The 18,975-nt window shown below is 41.8% G+C and overlaps 1 protein-coding gene across 2 annotated transcripts in view; it reads right to left on the bottom strand.

Moving 5' to 3' along the window:
• Positions 1 to 12,264: 12,264 nt before the first annotated feature.
• The window catches only part of LONP2 (lon peptidase 2, peroxisomal), an 84,609-nt gene continuing 77,898 nt past the window's right edge, over positions 12,265 to 18,975 (bottom strand). For both annotated transcript variants that reach the window (XM_086349470.1, XM_086349471.1), the window contains 3 exons: positions 16,133 to 16,340; positions 15,516 to 15,706; positions 12,265 to 12,679 (listed from right to left, as the gene is read on the bottom strand). In XM_086349470.1, coding sequence (XP_086205596.1) covers positions 12,458 to 12,679; positions 15,516 to 15,706; positions 16,133 to 16,340 — 621 coding nt within the window. In that variant the 3' untranslated portion in view covers positions 12,265 to 12,457. The remainder of the gene's footprint in view (positions 12,680 to 15,515; positions 15,707 to 16,132; positions 16,341 to 18,975) is intronic.

Below are 18,975 nucleotides of genomic sequence, written 5' to 3'. Positions count from 1 at the left end.
CTCTTATGTGTCTGCTTTAGCTCTTGTTTGAAGATAAGCAAAAGAATGCGTTATGGCCTCTGTTCGGACTAGAGAATCTTGTTTTCTTACTTTCTCTAGCTTTCATTTTGGTTCTTGTAACTGTTAGGAGGCCAATTAGTTAAAATACTGATCACTCCCCACCCCCAACCCCCACACCCCTTTAACAACAAAAAAATGAGTGTTTTACAGCCTAGTGGTTAGAGCCTGGCTTCTGCAGCCAGACTTCAGGGACCTACATGCCTATGCTGCCTTTACTCACTAATCAGCTGTGTGATGTTGCACCCCCATTTACTAGTGTGTAAAATGGGGTTAATTATGGTAGCTACCTTCAAGGGTTAAATGGGATGGATACAAGTTACCAAGGACAGTGCTCTACACTTAATAAGCACCCAACAAATGTTAGATACTCTTATTATACCTGTAAGTAGCACCATATAGTTAACTTTTGCTAGTTACCCTGAAGCACCTAGAAAGATTATGAAATTTCCCTCTGATTGGCTAGAGATCATTTTATTTTGTGCGGGTTTTATGGGTACCCTATAGGTAGAAACTGAACTGAACTGAAAGGTAGAAAGTCAATTAAAAAATAATTTGGACTTCTCCTCCCCCAACCCCTCACTCTACCACCAACTCTGGGTGTAACAGTTTACTTCTGTTAACCATTTTCAGGAAGGAAGTTTCTTTCCTACATTAGCATTATTTTTTGAACTGATTGTAATGTGTGCTTGTATAGCCGTTTTTGTTGTAAAAGGGAGCAGATCAACCACCAGTGTATATCCATCTAGTTCAGTTCAGTTCAGTCGCTCAGTCGTGTCCGACTCTTTGCGACCCCATGAATCGCAGCACACCAGGCCTCCCTGTCCATCACCAACCCCCAGAGTTTACACAAACTCTTGTCCATCGAGTCGGTGATGCCATCCATCCATCTCATCCTCTGTCGTCCCCTTCTCCTCCTGCCCCCAATCCCTCCCAGCATCAGGGTCTTTTCGAATGAGTCAGCTCTTTGCGTGAGGTGGCCAAAGTACTGGAGTTTCAGCTTTTGCATCATTCCTTCCAGGGAACACCCAGGACTGATCTCTTTTAGGATGGACTGGTTGGATCTCCTTGTAGTCCAAGGGACTCTCAAGAATCTTCTCCAATACCACAGTTCAAAAGCATCCATTCTTCGGCACTCAGTTTTCTTCACAGTCCAACTCTCACATCCATACATGACCACTGGAAAAACCATAGCCTTGACTAGACGGACCTTTGTTAGCAAAGTAATGTCTCTGTTTTTCAATATGCTATCTAGGTTGGTCATAACTTTCCTTCCAAGGACTAAGTGTCTTTTAATTTCATGGCTGCAGTCACCATCTTCAGTGATTTTGGAGCCCAAAAAAATAAAGTCTGACACTGTTTCCACTGTTTCCCCATCTATTTGCCATGAAGTGATGGGACCAGATGCCATGATCTTAGTTTTCTGAATGTTGAGCTTTAAGCCAACTTTTTCACTCTCCTCTTTCACTTTCATCAAGAGGCTCTTTAGTTCTTCTTCACTTTCTGCCATAAGGGTGGTATCATCTGCATATCTGAGGTTATTGATATTTCTCCTGGCAATCTTGATTCCAGCTTGTGCTTCTTCCAGCCCAGTGTTTCTCATGATGTACTCTGCATATAAGTTAAATAAGCAGGGTGACAATATATAGCCTTGATGTACTCCTTTTCCTATTTGGAACCAGTCTGTTGTTCCATGGCCAGTTCTAACTGTTGCTTCCTGACCTGCATATAGGTTTCTCAAGAGGCAGGTCAGTATTCCCATCTCTTTCAGAATTTTCCACAGTTTATTGTGATTCACAGTCAAAGGCTTTGGCATAGTCAATAAAACAGAAATAGATGTTTTTCTGGAACTCTCTTGCTTTTCCGATGATCTAGCAGGTGTTGGCAATTTGATCTCTGGTTCCTCTGCCTTTTCTAAAACCAGCTTGAACATCGGGAGGTTCACAGTTCACATACTGGTGAAGCCTGGCTTGGAGAATTTTGAGCATTACTAGCGTGTGAGATGAGTGCAATTGTGCAGTAGTTTGAGCATTCTTTCGCATTGCCTTTCTTTGGGAGTGGAATGAAAACTGACCTTTTCCAGTCCTGTGGCCACTGCCGAGTTTTCCACATTTGCTGGCATATTGAGTGCAGCACTTTGACAGCATCATCTTTCAGGATTTGAAATAGCTCCACTGGAATTCCATCACCTCCACTAGCTTTGTTCGTAGTGATGCTTTCTAAGGCCCACTTGACTTCACATTCCAGGATATCTGGCTGTAGGTGAGTGATCACACCATCATGATTATCTGGGTCGTGAAGATCCTTTTTGTACAGTTCTGTGTATTCTTGCCACCTCTTCTTAAATATCTTCTGCTTCTGTTAGGTCCATACCATTTCTGTCCTTTATTGAGCCCATCTTTGCATGAAATGCTCCCTTGGTATCTCTAATTTTCTTGAAGAGATCTCTAGTCTTTCCCATTCTGTTGTTTTCCTCTATTTCTTTGCATTGATCGCTGAGGAAGGCTTTCATATCTCTCCTTGCTATTCTTTGGAACTCTGCATTCAGATGCTTATATCTTTTCTTCTTTGCTTTTCGCTTCTCTTTTTTCACAGCTATTTGTAAGGCCTCCTCAGACAGCCATTTTGCTTTTTACGTTTCTTTTCCACGGGGATGCTCTTGATCCTTGTCTCCTGTACAATGTCACGAACCTCTGTCCATAGTTCATCAGGCACTCTATCAGATCTAGTCCCTTAAATCTATTTCTTATTTCCACTGTATAATCATAAAGGATTTGATTTAGGTCATACCTGAATGGTTTAGTGGTTTTCCCTACTTTCTTCAATTTAAGTCTGAATTTGGCAATAAGGAGTTTGTGATCTGAGCCACAGTCAGCTAGCTCCCGGTCTTGTTTTTGCTGACTGTATAGATCTTCTCCATCTTTGGCTGCCAAGAATATAATCAATCTGATTTTGGTGTTGACCATCTGGAGAAGACTCTTGAGAGTCCCTTGGACTGCAAGGAGATCCAACCAGTCCACTGTGAAGGAGATCAGCCCTGGGATTTCTTTGGAAGGAATGATGCTAAAGCTAACTCCAGTACTTTGGCCACCTTTTGCGAAGAGTTGACTCATTGGAAAAGACTCTGATGCTGGGAGGGGTTGGGGGCAGGAGGAGAAGGGGACGATAGAGGATGAGATGGCTGGATGGCATCACCTACTCAATGAACGTGAGTTTGAGTGAACTCCGGGAGTTGGTGATGGACAGGGAGGCCTGGTGTGCTGTGATTCATGGGGTTGCAAAGAGTCGGACACCACTGAGTGACTGAACTGAACTGATCTGGTGATGTCCATGTGTAGAGTCTTCTCTTGTGTTGGTGGAAGAGGGTGTTTGCTATGACCAGTGTGTTTTCTTTGCAAAACTCTATTAGCCTTTGCCCTGCTTCATTCTGTACTCCAAGGCCAAGTTTGCCTGTTACTCCAGGTGTTTCTTGATTTCCTACTTTTGCATTCCATTCCCCTATAATGAAAAGGACATCTTTTTTGGGTGTTAGTTCTAAAAGGTTTTGTAGGTCTTTGTAGAACCATTCAACTTCAGCTTCTTCAGTGTTACTGGTTGGGGCATAGACTTGGATTACTGTAATATTGAATGGTTTGCCTTCGAAACAGAGATAATTCTGTCATTTTTGAGATTGCATCCAAGTACTGCATTTCAGACTGTCTTGTTGACCATGATGGCTACTCCATTTCTTCTAAGGGATTCCTTCCCACAGTAGTAGATACCCATCTAGGTTGATTCCTCTTGGCATGAATACTAGAAAAATGACTTTTTCTTCTCATTTAATATATTTTTGTGGCAGTGTATCATTTTACATTTTAAATATTTTAAAATGTTTTTATTGTAAAAGCAGTATATGTTTAATATATAGACTTTGGTACACACAAGAATCTGTAGTTTTATCCATTCAGAGATGATTACAGACATTTTCATTTTCCTAATTCTTTGTGTATTTACATATGTTTACACACATTTATTTTGAAATCATATAATTTGGGATCATGTAATTATGTAACTCTCTCACCCTCACACACATCACATGATCATCTAAGCATGTCCTCACTTTAGTAATCTTGGAAATACCTAATTTGGGGTAACTTTTCTGAAAATTGACTATAATTTTAGCCAGGTCCCCAGCATTGGATATTTGCTTTGTCCAGTTTGCCCAGGTAATTTTTCTGGCTAATTCTAAATAGCCTGTGAAAATTTCTAATATATTTTCCGGGTTATATTCTTTGGGGTTCTTTTTTTTACAGTTTTTTAAGGTCATGATACTGTTTTCATTGCTTTCGGGAGAAGTTTCAGTGGAAACTTATGGTAGTAAAATGAAGGGTTTTGTGTTTCATTATAACCTCAGTTCAGTTCAGTTCAGTTGCTCAGTCGTGTCCGACTCTTTGCGACCCCCTAAATCGCAGCACGCCAGGCCTCCCTGTCCATCACCAGCTTCTGGAGTTCACTCAGACTCATGTCCATTGAGTCAGTGATGCCATCCAGCCATCTCATCCTCTGTCGTCCCCTTCTCCTCCTGCCCCCAATCCCTCCCAGCATCAGAGACTTTTCCAATGAGTCAACTCTTCGCATGAGGTGGCCAAAGTACTGGAGTTTCAGCTTTAGCATCATTCCTTCCAAAGAAATCCCAGGGCTGATCTTCAGAATGGACTTTTTATAACCTCATGTTTTGCCAATTTATGCCTAAGATAAATTGCGTGTCTGCTGGTAATAAGGTTGACATTTTGATATTTGTTAACTGTATTTCTTCTTAGTAGTCTTTATATTCTTGGCCTGTAGGGATAATGAGCTCTAGAGCTCTAGTTCTTGGTTCACTTGAGATTTGATTTATGAGGTCTAACTCTGGTTCTTAAATCATCTATGTTGTAATCAATATCCTACTTTTATTGATGCCCCTACTTCCGGAATTTGATGTTTTCTTTCAGGGTACTATATAGATTGAAGTGAAGTGAAAGTCACTCAGTTGTGTCCTACTCTTTGTGACCCCATGGACTGTGTATAGTCCATGGAATTCTCTAGGCCAGAATACTGGAGTGAGTGGCCTTTCCTTTCTCCAGGGGATCTTCCCAACCCAGGGATTGAACCCAGGTCTCCTGTGTTGCATGTGGATTCTTTACCAGCTGAGCCACCAGGGAAGCCCAGTAGAGTTAAGGGGAGGTGATATTCTTTATTTTATATTCTTAAATATTCTTAAATATGAATCTATCCTGTTGAATCACGGACTAGTTTAATATGTTAATGATTGTTGGGGAATTTTTTCTTCTGCTCTGATTTTTTTTCTTTTCATCATATGTATGCCTAGGCCCACAATACTACAAACTTTAAACTTAAGCTAATGGCTATAAATGTTTTGGCTCGCCAGAAATCTTAGTTGTGTCCACCTTCCCTGCAGCTCAGGAGCTCTTTATATCCAGGAACATCTGCAAATGATTCTACTAATGGTGGAATTTTATTTCATTCAGATTCTTGAGTAGAAGAATTGGTAAGTAACCCAACTGAAAAAACACTGAATCAAAACTTAAACATTCTGGGGGCCAGCCCGTGAGCGGTGCATTAGATCTAGAGTAAGGTCAGAACACACAGGGTGAGAGAATGTGTGACTTACCAACTAGTACTGTAGTCATGGGCGTAGGTTACACAAGAAAGGAACAGGATGTGCCCCAAATGGACACGCTGAATGCACTGCTGGAACCTTCGTCATTCTCTCCCCACCTGCCAGTGTGCATGTTCTAAACATAAAGGATAATTTGGTGGCTCACTGCTTACAATTTTAAGCTAGTTTTGAGTTGTTTACCAAAAGAAAGTCAGTTTTATCTAAGAACAGCACCCTCCTCCAAATTCACCCACCAAAATGTAAACTGTGGGCTCTAGGTTCTAACTGCCTGGGCTTCAATCCTGACCTCCTCCCTACCAACTGCTGTAACTTTGCTCCTAGTTCCATCTCTAGGTGTAATAAAAGGTGTAATGATGTCAGCCTCCTAAGAAAATGAGGATGGTTAAGTGTGCTGTAAAGTGCTCATCCTTATGTCTGCCATCATAGCCTCACTGTCTGCTAAAATAGACATTTTCCTTAACCTGGTACAGACTTAGGAATTTTCTTTGAAAATTACTTCTTAGGCTTTTCTAAATTTTGAAAAGAAGAAACAATGGTTATGAAAGAATACTTGGTTTTATAATAAAGGCACCTTTTGATAAGTTTGTACTGTCATGTTAAGATTAGGGTTTATCCTAAAAAAGGGTTTTAGTTCCTATTGCCTAGAAATGTACTATGTTAGAATTGAGTTTAATTTAAAAATTATGATTTTTTATTATGTCCAAGAATGTTAAACACATTCTTTAGCTCATTGATAGTGCAAACCATACCTAGTGTGTTCCAGATAAGTGAATTTTCGTATCAAATAAAGTTTTCCTAGATTAAAAAAGAAACTTTTGATACAGCTGTTTTATAACATTTCAGTAGTCCTTCAATGCATTTGCCTGTTTGTGTCCCTTCAGATCCATTTAATACTCCTTGTTTTGGTGCCGTAAAATTTATTTTTTAGTAACAGTCTAGTTGTCATTGCTGTATCAACTAAGTGTTATTAAAGCAAAAAAGCATAGGATTGGATCATAAATCATCAAATTGGATCATGACTATAAAACTTTGTAGTCTTGACATTTTAAGTGGCTGGATAAAATTTTCATGAAGATGGGCACTAAAATACAACTCATTTTTGCCAAAATAACATGAGCTTGAACAAGTTCACTTAATTTAAAAATTCTTGATTTTTTTTTTTTTTTTTTTACATCTAATAGTCCCAGATACAGATTTGGAAGGAGAATTGGCAAAATTAACATTCTTTGTGGCTTAGTGTCAAGTCCCTTAATTATAGGAAGGTTTTTCTCATTTCAGTGGTCAGTGAAAAAAAAATAGCCTACTCTACCCTCCGCAGTCGGTTACCTCACAACATGGTAGACTTTGATAAGGTTTAAATGTGCGCCAGTCACCTAGTCCAGGGAGCTCCTGATGGTAGTCGTCACTAGGTCACTGTGTTGAGATGACAGGAAGCAGAAAACCTCTGCATTTCAAGCAGCCTCCACAACTCAGATGGCACTGGAAATGGAAATGAATTTACAGCTCCATTCTTGTGAAGATGGTCTGTACTTTGACTAGAAAGCAAATCTTTTTTTAATATATAATTTGTGGCTAATTACAATATTGTATTCGTTTTGCCATACATTGACATGAATCCACCACGGGTGTACATGTGTTCCCCATCCTGAACCCCGCTCCCACCTCCCTCCCCATACCATCCGTCTGGGTCACGCCAGTGCACCAGCCCCGAGCATCCTGTCTCATGCATCGAACCTGGACTGGCAATTCGTTTCATATATGATGTTATACATGTGTCAATGCCATTCTCCCAAATCATCCCACCCTCACCCTCTCCCACAGAGTCCAAAAGATGTTCTATACATCTGTGTCTCTTTTGCTGTCTCGCATACAGGGTTATCGTTACCATCTTTCTAAATTCCATATATATGCTTTATTATACTGTATTGGTGGTTTTCTTTCTGGCTTACTTCACTCTGTATAATAGGCTCCAGTTTCATCCACCTCATTAGAACTGATTCAAATGTATTCTTTTTAATGGCTAATACTCCATTACGAATATGTACTACAGCTTAGAAAGCAAATCTTGACTAATGTCAAGGGAAGAAAAGGAAAGAAACCTTAATTTTTTTACCTCCCCTTATTTAGAGAAATTCAGATATGTTAACTCCAGTACTTTGGCGACCTCGTGCGAAGAGTTGACTCATTGAAAAGGACTCTGATGCTGGGAGGGATTGGGGGCAGGAGAAGGGGACGACAGAGGATGAGATGGCTGGATGGCATCACCGACTCGGTGGACGTGAGTCTGAGTGAACTCTGGGAGTTGGTGATGGACAGGGAGGCCTGGTGTGCTGCAATTCATGGGGTCACAGAGTCGGACATGACTGAGCGACTGATCTGATCTGATCTGATTTAGAGAAATTCAGATATGTTTAATATCCTTTAAATACTACTCACATAATCAGAAGACCTTAACTGTGGTCCAAGATGTGTGTTGTTCAGTTGCCAGCTCATGTCCAACTCTTCATGACTGTGGACTGAAGCTCACCAGGCTCACCATCTTTTTTTTTTTTTTTTTTTGCCCAAGTTCATGTCCATTGAATCTGTGATGCCATCTAACCATCTGATCCTGTCGCCTTCTTCTCCTTCTGCCTTCAATCTTTCCCAGCATCAGGGTCTTCCAATGATGTGTAAATGTTAAAAAGGATCACTTACTGTGATGGCATCTTCCACTGTATTTGCATATAGGTGATTAAAACCACTAAAGATGTCTGACATGGTTTGCAGTCAAAGAAGGCGCAAAGTAAAAAGCATGTGTGCCTCAAGCAGTATAAAATTTCTTGGTTTCCAAGGCACTTAAAAGTTTTATATAGTTTTCATACTCGAAAATTTTAAAAGCCTATGCATAAAAAGCATGAGAGCGCTGGATAAGTACCTTGATTAACAAGCCCTTGCCTATAGGCCTGCTGAACTGGAATTTAAGTTAGCAGTTCTCAAAAACCCAGCTGACATAAGGGATCTATGGGAAGCACAAATATCACTAGAAAGAAAGAAATGTTGGTCACTAGGGAAATGTAAATGAAAACCATGAGATGCTTCTTCATATCCTCAGGATGGTCATTACCAATAATGAAAATAGGACTTCCCTGGTGGTACAACAGGTAAGAATCTGCCTGCCAATGCAGGGTTCGATCCCTGGTCCGAGAAGATTCCACATGCTGTGGAGCAGCTAAGCCTGTGCCGTAACTACTGAAGCCTGTGCACTTAGAGCCTGTGCTTCACAAGAGAAGCCACTGCAGTGAGAAGCCAGCACACTGCAACTGGACGAAGCCTGAGCACAGCGAAGAAGACCCAGTGCAACCAAAAATAATTCTGACAAAATAATGAAAAAAGTGCTGGCAAGATATAGAGAAATAAGAATCTTTGTGTGTTGCTGGTGGGGATGTCAAATGATGCAGCTGTGGTGGGAAACATGGGTTGGGTTCCTCAAACATCTTTCCAAAAGAACGTAAAACAGAGAAGTGCTGTGTACACCCGTTCATAGCACAACAGCCTAGAGGCAGAAAAAAGATGAATGGATAAAATGTGGCATGTCCAACAATGGAATATTATTCAGTCTTAAAGATATGAAATTCTGATACATGCTACAGCATGGATAAACACTGATAACATGCTAAGTGAAATACGTCAGACACAAAAGAGTAGATATTTATTATATGATTCCACTTACATTCAGTTCAGTTCAGTTCAGTTCAGTCGCTCAGTCGTGTCCGACTCTTTGCGACCCCATGAATCGCAGCACACCAGGCCTCCCTGTCCATCACCAACTCCCGGAGTTCACTCAAACTCAGGTCCATCGAGTCTGTGATGCCATCCAGCCATCTTATCCTCTGTGGTCCCCTTCTCCTCCTGCCCCCAATCCCTCCCAGCATCAGAATCTTTTCCAATGAGTCAACTCTTCTCATGAGGTGGCCAAAGTATGGGAGTTTCAGCTTTAGCATCATTCCTGCCAAAGAACACCCAGGACTGATCTCTTTTAGGATGGACTGGTTGGATCTCCTTGCAGCCCAAGGGACTCTCAAGAGTCTTCTCCAACACCACACTTCAAAAGCATCAATTCTTCAGCGCTCAGTTTTCTTCACAGTCTAACTCTCACATCCATACATGACCACTGGAAAAACCATGGCCTTGACTAGACGGACCTTTGTTGGCAAAGTAATGTCTCTGCTTTTCCATATGCTATCTAGGTTGGTCATAACTTTTCTTCCAAGGAGTAAGCATCTTTTAGTTTCATGGCTGCAGTCACCATCTGCAGTGATTTTGGAGCCCCCAAAAATAAAGTCTGACACTGTTTCCACTGTTTCCCCATCTATTTGCCATGAAGTGATGGGACCAGATGCCATACATTAGGTACTTAGAATAGGCAAATTCAGAGACAAAATAGTGGTTACCAGGGCCTGAGGAATGAAGGGATGTGAAGTTACTTTTTTAATGGACACAGAGTTTCAGTTTAAGATGATGAAAAAGTTTTGGATAACAGTGGTGATGATTGTACAGTAGTGTAATTAATAACCCCATATACACTTTTAAGTTAAAATGGTAAATAATTTTGCCATTAATTTTTAAACAGTAAAAGCTTAGATTTAACACAACAAACCGAAAACGATGCAAGAGAAATGGAAGGTCATACTGATCGTTTCATACACGTACAGATTTTCTTGGTCAGCTCCTTGAGTAAGGAAAGGCATGCTCAAAGTCAGAGGGCATGGCAGAGGCCCTGCTGCTGTTACAGGACCAGCACAAAGGCGCATGCTCAGAACCTGTGAGGAAGAATACAGAGAACTCCCACTCTGTGAAGTGTGCTGTGTGGCACTGCTGGGTGGACCAGGCAGAGCAACGTGGGTATGGATTAACTCCCTTTGGTTGCCGAAAACAAATTAACATAGTTTCTTTTCCTGCCTTGTAAGATGACTGAGCAGAAATAATACATTCATAGTAGTGACAAGATAGTCAGTGAAATGTTTTCAGAATTCCTGGTATCTGCTACCCCTGGCCATAGTCCCAGATCTGGACTTGTCTTCTCAGAACACCTTCAGATTTTTATTACCAGGTCTGAGCACAGTATTTGGGTAATTTGTACACCTTATTCTTATCTAGGGCTTCCCTAGTGGCTCAGATGGTAAAGAATCTGCCTGCAATGCAGGAGAAAGGAGTTCGATTCCTGAGTCAGGACGATCCCCTGGAGAAGGGAATGGCAACTCACTCCAGTATTCTTGCCTGGAGAATCCCATGGACAGAGGAACCTGGTGGGCTACAGTCCATGGAGTTGCAAAGAGTTGGACACGACTGAGCAACTAACACATTCTTATCCAAGTTATTTCAAAGTATCTTTACAAGTCTGTTGTTATATTTTGTAATAATAAGATTCTAAAATCCATTACTGGCTAGAATGATGGTTAGAAATTGCTCAACATTATCTTATGTTGCATTGTAACTATCTTTACAGTAAGACTGATGAGTACAATTATTTGCATTTTAAAGGTAAGGAAAACTAAGATACAGAAAGTTCAAATACTAGTACATAGAAGTTACCCATATCCTCAGTTCAGTTCAGTCGCTCAGTCTCGTCCAACTCTTTGAGACCCCATGGACTGCAGCATGCCAGGCTTCCCTGCCCATCACCAAATCCAGGACCTTGCTCTAACTCCTGTCCATCCAGTCAGTGATGCCATCCAACCGTCTCATCCTCCGTGGTCCCCTTCTCCTCCCGCCTTCAGCCTTTCCCAGCATCAGGGCCTTTTCCAGTATCTCCTGCCTGTCTTTTCGTGACTCCTGCCACCTCCCCTTGTTTTCCTTGTTTGCCCGTGCCAGTGCCCACTGCTGGTAGGCTTCCTCCAGTGACTTGTCTTCTCCCATGACTCAGTCCAAGACCGGTATCTCAAAAGACCCATATCCTGGACTGAGTCACAGGAGAAGACAAGTCTGCCAGGACTGGGCACTGGCACGGGCAAACAAGGAACAGAAGGGGAGGTGGCAGGAGTCAGGACACCAAGCATAGCGACCATCCCCGGATGGACGGCTGCCTCCTTCTGGATCTTTTTCCTAAGATCACAGACATTCAGGGGTGGTGTGTTTGTCATGTGAGCCAACACAGGCCACTCTGTTACTCCCCTCAGCAAGGAAGGGGCCTATATTGGGATGTGCAGACCTCGTCAGAGCTTGCTTCACTTGAATACGCTCCACAAAGACCAACAGCTGGCTACAGTCTCACCTTTGCTCAGTTCCCCTTCTGATTGCTTGAGGGTTCACTAAAGTCCATAGGTGCATCTGCTAAGGTAATGGTCTATCCCAGTGGTTCCTGACCTTGACTATACGCCAGAATCACCTGCTGGCTTAGTACAGATTGGCTCCTATCCCCCGAGTTTGATTCAGAAGGTCTGCTGATGGGTTTTGAGAGTTCACATTTCTAACAAGTTCTCAGGTAATACAGAGGCTTCTGTTTGGAACCGCAAGAAAACCACTGTTCCGTAACTTGCCAGGGACAGTAATGAGCCCATGCAAGACAAGAGTTCAAGTCCAATTTAATCAATTTATTAAATTAACATTTCTGTAATAAACACTAGCCACCACTTGAGTGAGGCTTGTTACTGCTGTGATTACATTCACAAATCAGGGACATTCTGCTTTACCCCTATTGGTGTGAATAAAATCATGTCAGTACCTTTTGGCACTTTGTAACTTAAAATTCTGTTGCGATCTGGGCTACAATTTGCTATTGAGGAGACCAGGTCTGGCCTTGACAGTAAAGCCACCGTCAAAAGCTGCATTAAGAACTTCATCCAGGCAGCTTGCTGTGATGAAACTTAAATCCTGCCGGACGTTGGCTGGGATTTCTTCAAGGTCTTTCTCATTCCTCTGGGGGATAATGACGCGCTTCAATCCCGCTCTGTGCGCTGCCAGCGCCTTGTCTTTAATTCCACCCACCTGTAAAGAGAGAAGAATGCTAGTAAGGCTCATTTATGATCATCCTCAGGCCTTGAGATAAACCCCGACCCATCTTTCTTTCATTGCTATTTTAAAACATCCAAATCACCTTCCATTTCCTTAGAGCTTGAGCTGAGAAAGCCACTAAAAAGGTTAATAGTATATTGTCTACATTTCAATTAGCACCATACTAAATCCTATTAATGGAAAATTCTAAACTTTTTTTTTGAAAATTCTTAATTTTTGACAGGTATGAGCCCCTCTTCTGTCCATGATTCCCTTTTCTATTTCTATTCCTTTCTGTACTCACATCAGAACCTTGTTTATAGGTAGCTCAGGTGTCTGAGGTCACCCCAGCTGTCTAGGCAGAGGCTCTAAAGTGAGGACCCGGGGCCTCCTGCCGACCAGGGCCAATCTGCAGTCATGAGTGAACCACGACAGAAGCAGATCCCCCCGCTCCAGTCAACTTTCGGATGACACACCGGGCTAGTATAGTGACCACACAGTGAGAGTCCCTGGGCCAGAAGAGCCCTACTAAGCCTCTCCTGAATTCTGCCCCCCAGAAACTAAGAGTAACTGTTGTTTTGGGGTGGTGTGTCTGCAGCAATAGGCACCACATATAGGTAACCCCTGGAGACAGCCCTTGGACGCCATCCCCACCTGCTGCACTTCTGCCATCCTACCTGTCACTCTCCTTCCAGGCTTTTTCTTTATGCTGCTGAACTACACTTTCAAGGTTCCTTCGTCAGAGAGAGTGTGAGATGAACTGAGTCCCTGAACGTATGGCAATGTCTATTCTGCGTTCACACGTAACTGACAGTAAGGCTGTGTATACAAGACTTGATTAAAATCATTTTCTCTCAGGGTCTTAAAGGTGCTGTATATCTAGTGTCATCAGTGAGTAAGCTTTGTCCTTGGTGACTGGAAAGTCATGAAGATGCAACCCTTTTTCTGAGTTGGTCCTTTCAAAGTGAACACAGCCTTCAATTCTAGGAAATGCCCTGTTATTTCCTTGACCATTTGTTCTACTCCATTTTCTCAGTCTAGTTAGATGCTGGGTCTGTCAGATTGTTTTTTTCTATTTTTTTCTGAATGCTTCTTTGAGCAATTCCTAAAACCATCCTTTTAAATTCAAGAGCTTTGTCTTAGCCTCTGTTCTTGAATTATGTTTTCTCTAGGCTTGGCAGGTCTTTTTCTTAAGTGCTGCTGCTTTTCTCCACGTCTCATGTAATAATTTAAAACTGAAGACTTCCTCAGAGCTGCTGTGGCTGTCCTCCCCCGGGGTGGGAAAGCCTTTACCTGGTGCGATGTGCTCTGAGTCAGGGGACCTAGCAGAGAGCTGCTTGTTCTGTGGAGATCTCAATGAATGCCCTGGTTTTTGTTTCCCATCCTTTTCCTGTTCTGGTCTGAACCTTCTGGCTCTGAGCCAGTGCTTTTCACCAGGTTCCTGCTGGGAAGAATGTCTCTACCTCCAATCCTGTTACATCAGTTGGGATACTTCTATCTTCTAGAAGTTGACTCAACTTCTAGAAGAAGTTCCCCACTGATTGATGGCTCCCCACTCATTTTTGACCATTAAAATTTATTCCTTCACTTAGCTTACCGTTTTGAACTAGGAAACGAAAGAGTTTATGGTTAGTAAAGCACTTGCTCATTTCCTTTTAGTAGTACAGCTAGTGTTAACCACCAAGTCACTAGAAATGCAATAGTTTTGGGGCAATGTGAAGAAAAGAGATCAACATTCCTTTTGAGTATAGAACATAAATACAGTTTAGGATATGACTTCCTGGTTGAATTAAGTTTAAAAACCCAGAGAACTGAGAGCATTTTTAGTGATCTTAATTGGTGATTCTATGACCTACTTCCACCATTACTTCATTAAAGCAGAGGTGTTCTCAGAATAAAGAACATTTCTTTTTTTCTCAGTTTGCTATCAAACCTGCCAAAACTTTAATGTAGACTGGTACTGCTACCTAATGACTTAAACCTCTAAATGATCTCTCAAGGTTTATGCGTTTTTCAGTGTTTTTATAAGTAGTTACCATATAGGCTGGAGCCCCAAAGCCTGGTATGTACAGAACTTTTTCAACATTTAGCAATTAAGAATGGTTAGTCTCTACTACAAACTTCCATCTTGTACTACTTCTTTTCTATAAAGTTTTCTATCAATCTATCAATTACAGTAATCTAAGTTATCTATAGGAGGATAGGAGGGCTCACAGGAATTTCAAAAGGTGAGAACTGGGCTTAAAGTTTAAGAACAGCTACCGTTCAGGACTGCCCTGGTGGTCTAGTGGTTAAGAATCAGCCTTCCAACGCAGGGGACACAGGTTTGATCCCTGGTCAGGGACCTGAGATCCCACACGCCACGTGAGGTGACTAAGCTTGCCGCCACAACTGTGAAGCCCACGCACTCCCCACACTCCACAACAAGGGCAGCCCAGGCGCTGCAGTGGAGACGCGCGCAGCCAAAATAAAACACGCAGGCACCATCCTACTTCACACATACACTATGTATTTAACAATTCATTAACTAGAACAAAGCCTCAAATCTTCGTCTAAACAGCTAATATTTCTGGTAACCAGACTGGTATTTTTTCCTGTCAGCAAGTTTTCTTTTTTAGTGGAAGGGAAAACATGGGGAAAATCGTCAGTTTTTCCTTTATTTGATCAAAATGTTAAAATCTGAACTGCAGATATAAAAAATATGTATTTAAAACTAAGCCATTCATAGGAAGATGGCAAACCACTATTAATTTAGATTTTAAAATACTATTAATAAAAATTTTAAGTTAAAAAATTTAAAAACCATATAAACAGGCTTTTTCATACTTACTGGAAGAACAAGACCTCGCAGTGTGATTTCACCAGTCATGGCTACATCTGAACGCACCAGCCGCCCACTGAAAAGTGAGGCGAGACAGGTTGCTATGGTGACTCCAGCAGATGGTCCATCTTTTGTGACAGCTCCAGCTGGGAAGTGCAGATGGATGTCTGTGTTCTCAAGAAGATCAAAACTTCCAGAAGCTTTAAGAAAGGGAAAAAAGATTTTGATGTAGAAAAATTAAACCGGTTTTCTCTTTCTCTGAAAAAAGAAAATCAAAGAGATAAAAATGAATGTTTGGGGTAAATACATCCTTCAAAATATTAGTGGGCAGTATAAGTGGGGGTGTGGAAGAACAGCTTCATTCTATTCCAAGTAGAAGGAAAATCAAAACAAACTCTTGGAATCAGTTTCCAGCTCAAACAGTCCTCAGCTGGGAACTAGAACTTCCACTGCAGTTCAAAAGCAAAGGTCTGTGCTTTAAGGTGTAAGTGGTCACTTAAAGCTCTCCTTTATCTCTGTTTCAGAACTGGGGGATACCTCCTGGGTCATGATCCCAAGGCTCTTCTTTACCCACAGCTTTGAGCACGCCCCCCACCCCTGCCCCCACCCTGGGGCGGGCCACTCACCATTGGTCAGATGGTATTTCTTGGCATTGCTGCGGAGCCAGCTGATAGCGAGGTGGGCAGACTCCTTCATGACATTCCCCAGTTGGCCGGTCAGAGTTAATTGGCCTTCGCCATCCATCCGACTTGCCTCCACGAACATGATTTCCCCACCTAAGGGAGTCCAAGCCAAACCGATAGCCACTCCTGGTTGACTCAAACGCTCAGACACCTCGGGAGAAGGAAGGAAAATGAACAGTAAGGTCAACAAGAGCCAAATGCTTTTCAGGCTGACCTAATCACAAAGGCAGGCTCCCCCTCAGAGGACCTGAGCGTACGCTGCACCTCAAAGAACTTATTACTGCCCTCAATTTGGAGTCACACAGGCTTTCTGCCAAATCAGGAGGTTTGGCATTTATCAGAAACAGTTTTACCTTAAAGTATGTATGAATGACTTCGATGCTTAAGCACCACATGCCCTAATTTTCAAGGAACAAACACAATCATTTACCTCAGTATTTTTATTAGGCTGCATATTTAAAAACACTTGGTGCCAAACTTTATTTCAGGCAATCATGAAATTGCTACCCTCTTTTTAAACATGCTGTTGAGAACTGTTAGCTCCAGAGGCCAAGCGTGAAGATATTTATTAAAACCCCTGGACTGTACTTCTCCGCCACTCATCTTTACTTTTTCCTTATTGCTGCAGAGATACTGTAAAGTGCTGGGTCTCCTCTGTGTGCTTGGAGACCCACCATGCTGCCTCACTGTCCTTTTTTTTTTTATCCCCAGAAGCTGTCCATATAAATCTGAACAAATCCAAGACACAGCAATCTATATTAGATCAACAAATCCGCTTAGTCCCTCGCTAGTGTTGAGAATAAGCTCTCACTGCCATCATCGTGTCACTCAACAGAGATTACAAGCCAGATCGGTTAGCACATCCAAGTTATGAAAACATATAAAAAGTAACAGTTGAAAAACAATCATGTTAACTTTTACTGCACACGCTGAGCCTTCAAATTTCTTTTCCTATAGAAGCTATGCATGTTAGAGGAAATGGGCACAATATATCCACCCAGCACTAATGCAAGCATGAGATTTTTCCACTGAGAGGTAACCTTCTCTTTAAGGTGCAGCAGAGTCTATAGGATGAGTTTCCGGTTAAAGGGCTGGTTGGGGGATGCTCCATCCTTTGCCAAGGGGCTTAGATGCTGAAAATCCTGATTTTAAATGGATGTGTGAAATCATTTGAAGCTATTGGGCATTTATTTTTAATAGTGAACATAAAAGCCTACTTTCAAAGTTGGTTTTATATTTAAATTTAAATTTTATATCTGATGATAAGTTAGACACTGGCAAGGCCAGGCTGCAGTAATGGCTGAGTTGACACTGTGCACCATGGATTCCACCTTTGCATCTGTCCTGTTCTGTATCTATTCAGGGAGAAAGATGCGAAAGGACAATGTGCAGAAGATCAGTACTATTTAAGGAAAACAGAAACAACGATTTACACAAGTGTTCACAAGGCTTGTTCTTGCTAATATAAGAGCAATTCTCTATACCTGAACAACACCTAGTGGGTGGGAACTTGCCAGGGGTTCCTGTTTTCACTTCATGGCTCTTTTCTAGGGCTGAGTGACCCGAACCAGCCCTATTATCCTCAATATACTTAATCCTGTGCTAATTTAACAGAAAAAGCCATACTGCACAGCTGTTAGCTATAAAAAGAACAATTCCCCCCTTTTAAAAATAGCTGAATCCTCAAAACTCATTTTGTTAAAATAATGTGCCCAAAGAATCAAGAGTAGGATTCATGCTGATTATCACATTGCTTCAAGAAGCCAAGCCAGTTTCCAACATGCTCCATTTACTGGAGAGTCGTGCTGCTCTGGGTAGAAGTAACTGGTATGTAGTTCACTGAAAGGCAGGAGGGTAGATAAGTACATGTGGCCAAACCAAAACCATGCAGGCTCAGAATCATGTATTCTAGCTTGATGACAAGTGTTCTAATAGTAACCTGAGAACGGGACTAGTGACAAATCTGTGTAACTCAACCACATACAGGGGTGGGGAATTGAGGCAGGAGTTGCTATCAAACTGAGAATCTCGCCACCAGGCTAGTAACACTCATCTAAGACAGTCAGGAATCCAGGGGCTTCCCTGGTGGTCCAGTGGTTAGGAATCAGCCCTCCAGTGCAGGGGACACAGGTTCGATCCCTGGTTGGGGAACTAAGACCCCACATGCTGCGGCGCCACTGGGCCCTCGAGCCTAAACTAGACAGAAGCCCACCCACCACAATGAAGAGTATAGCAATTGAGACCCCATGAAGCCCAAACCATATATATATAGTATAATATATTGGGGGAAAAAAAAAAAAAGAACCTGTAACTCAAGAACTTGGAGTCATACTCTTCAAAGTCATCTGTTCTGAAATAAACAATTCTCTTAACTACCAAGCATCCATTTTCTCTGTATTTTTCCCTCAGAAATAGTGAGTAGAAGTAAATATGAATTTAAAAGATGAGAGATATGCTCTTTCTTGCTCCTGAATGCAGTTTCCCAGCCATCTTAAACTGTGTATAGAACAATTTGTATTTTATAGAATTCCCTAATGAGATTCAAGACAATAATTTCAAAACTGTATCTATTGGTGCTTTGCTACCAGTTTCTAACGCCATTAATGGTTTGTAGAATCATCAATTATATTAGGTAAGACAGGCCTCAGCTTGATGCTTAGGACATTTATCCCTTTAAATGTCAAACTGGAACATGAGTGTCTCAAGTTCATTTGTCATTCACTTTCCCTTCAAACTGGTGCTTCAGTTTCCTTTATCTGTTAACTAAAGCTTGTTCAAAGAAACGG

This window comes from Bos grunniens, chromosome 18, assembly GCF_055505025.1.
Source record: "Bos grunniens cultivar Pamir isolate PY7600 chromosome 18, Bosgru_T2T1.0, whole genome shotgun sequence".
In the NCBI taxonomy this organism is placed as follows: Eukaryota; Metazoa; Chordata; class Mammalia; order Artiodactyla; family Bovidae; genus Bos; species Bos grunniens.
The sequence above is the reverse complement of the archived record's forward strand: the minus strand, read 5'-3'. Positions and strand labels throughout refer to the sequence as shown.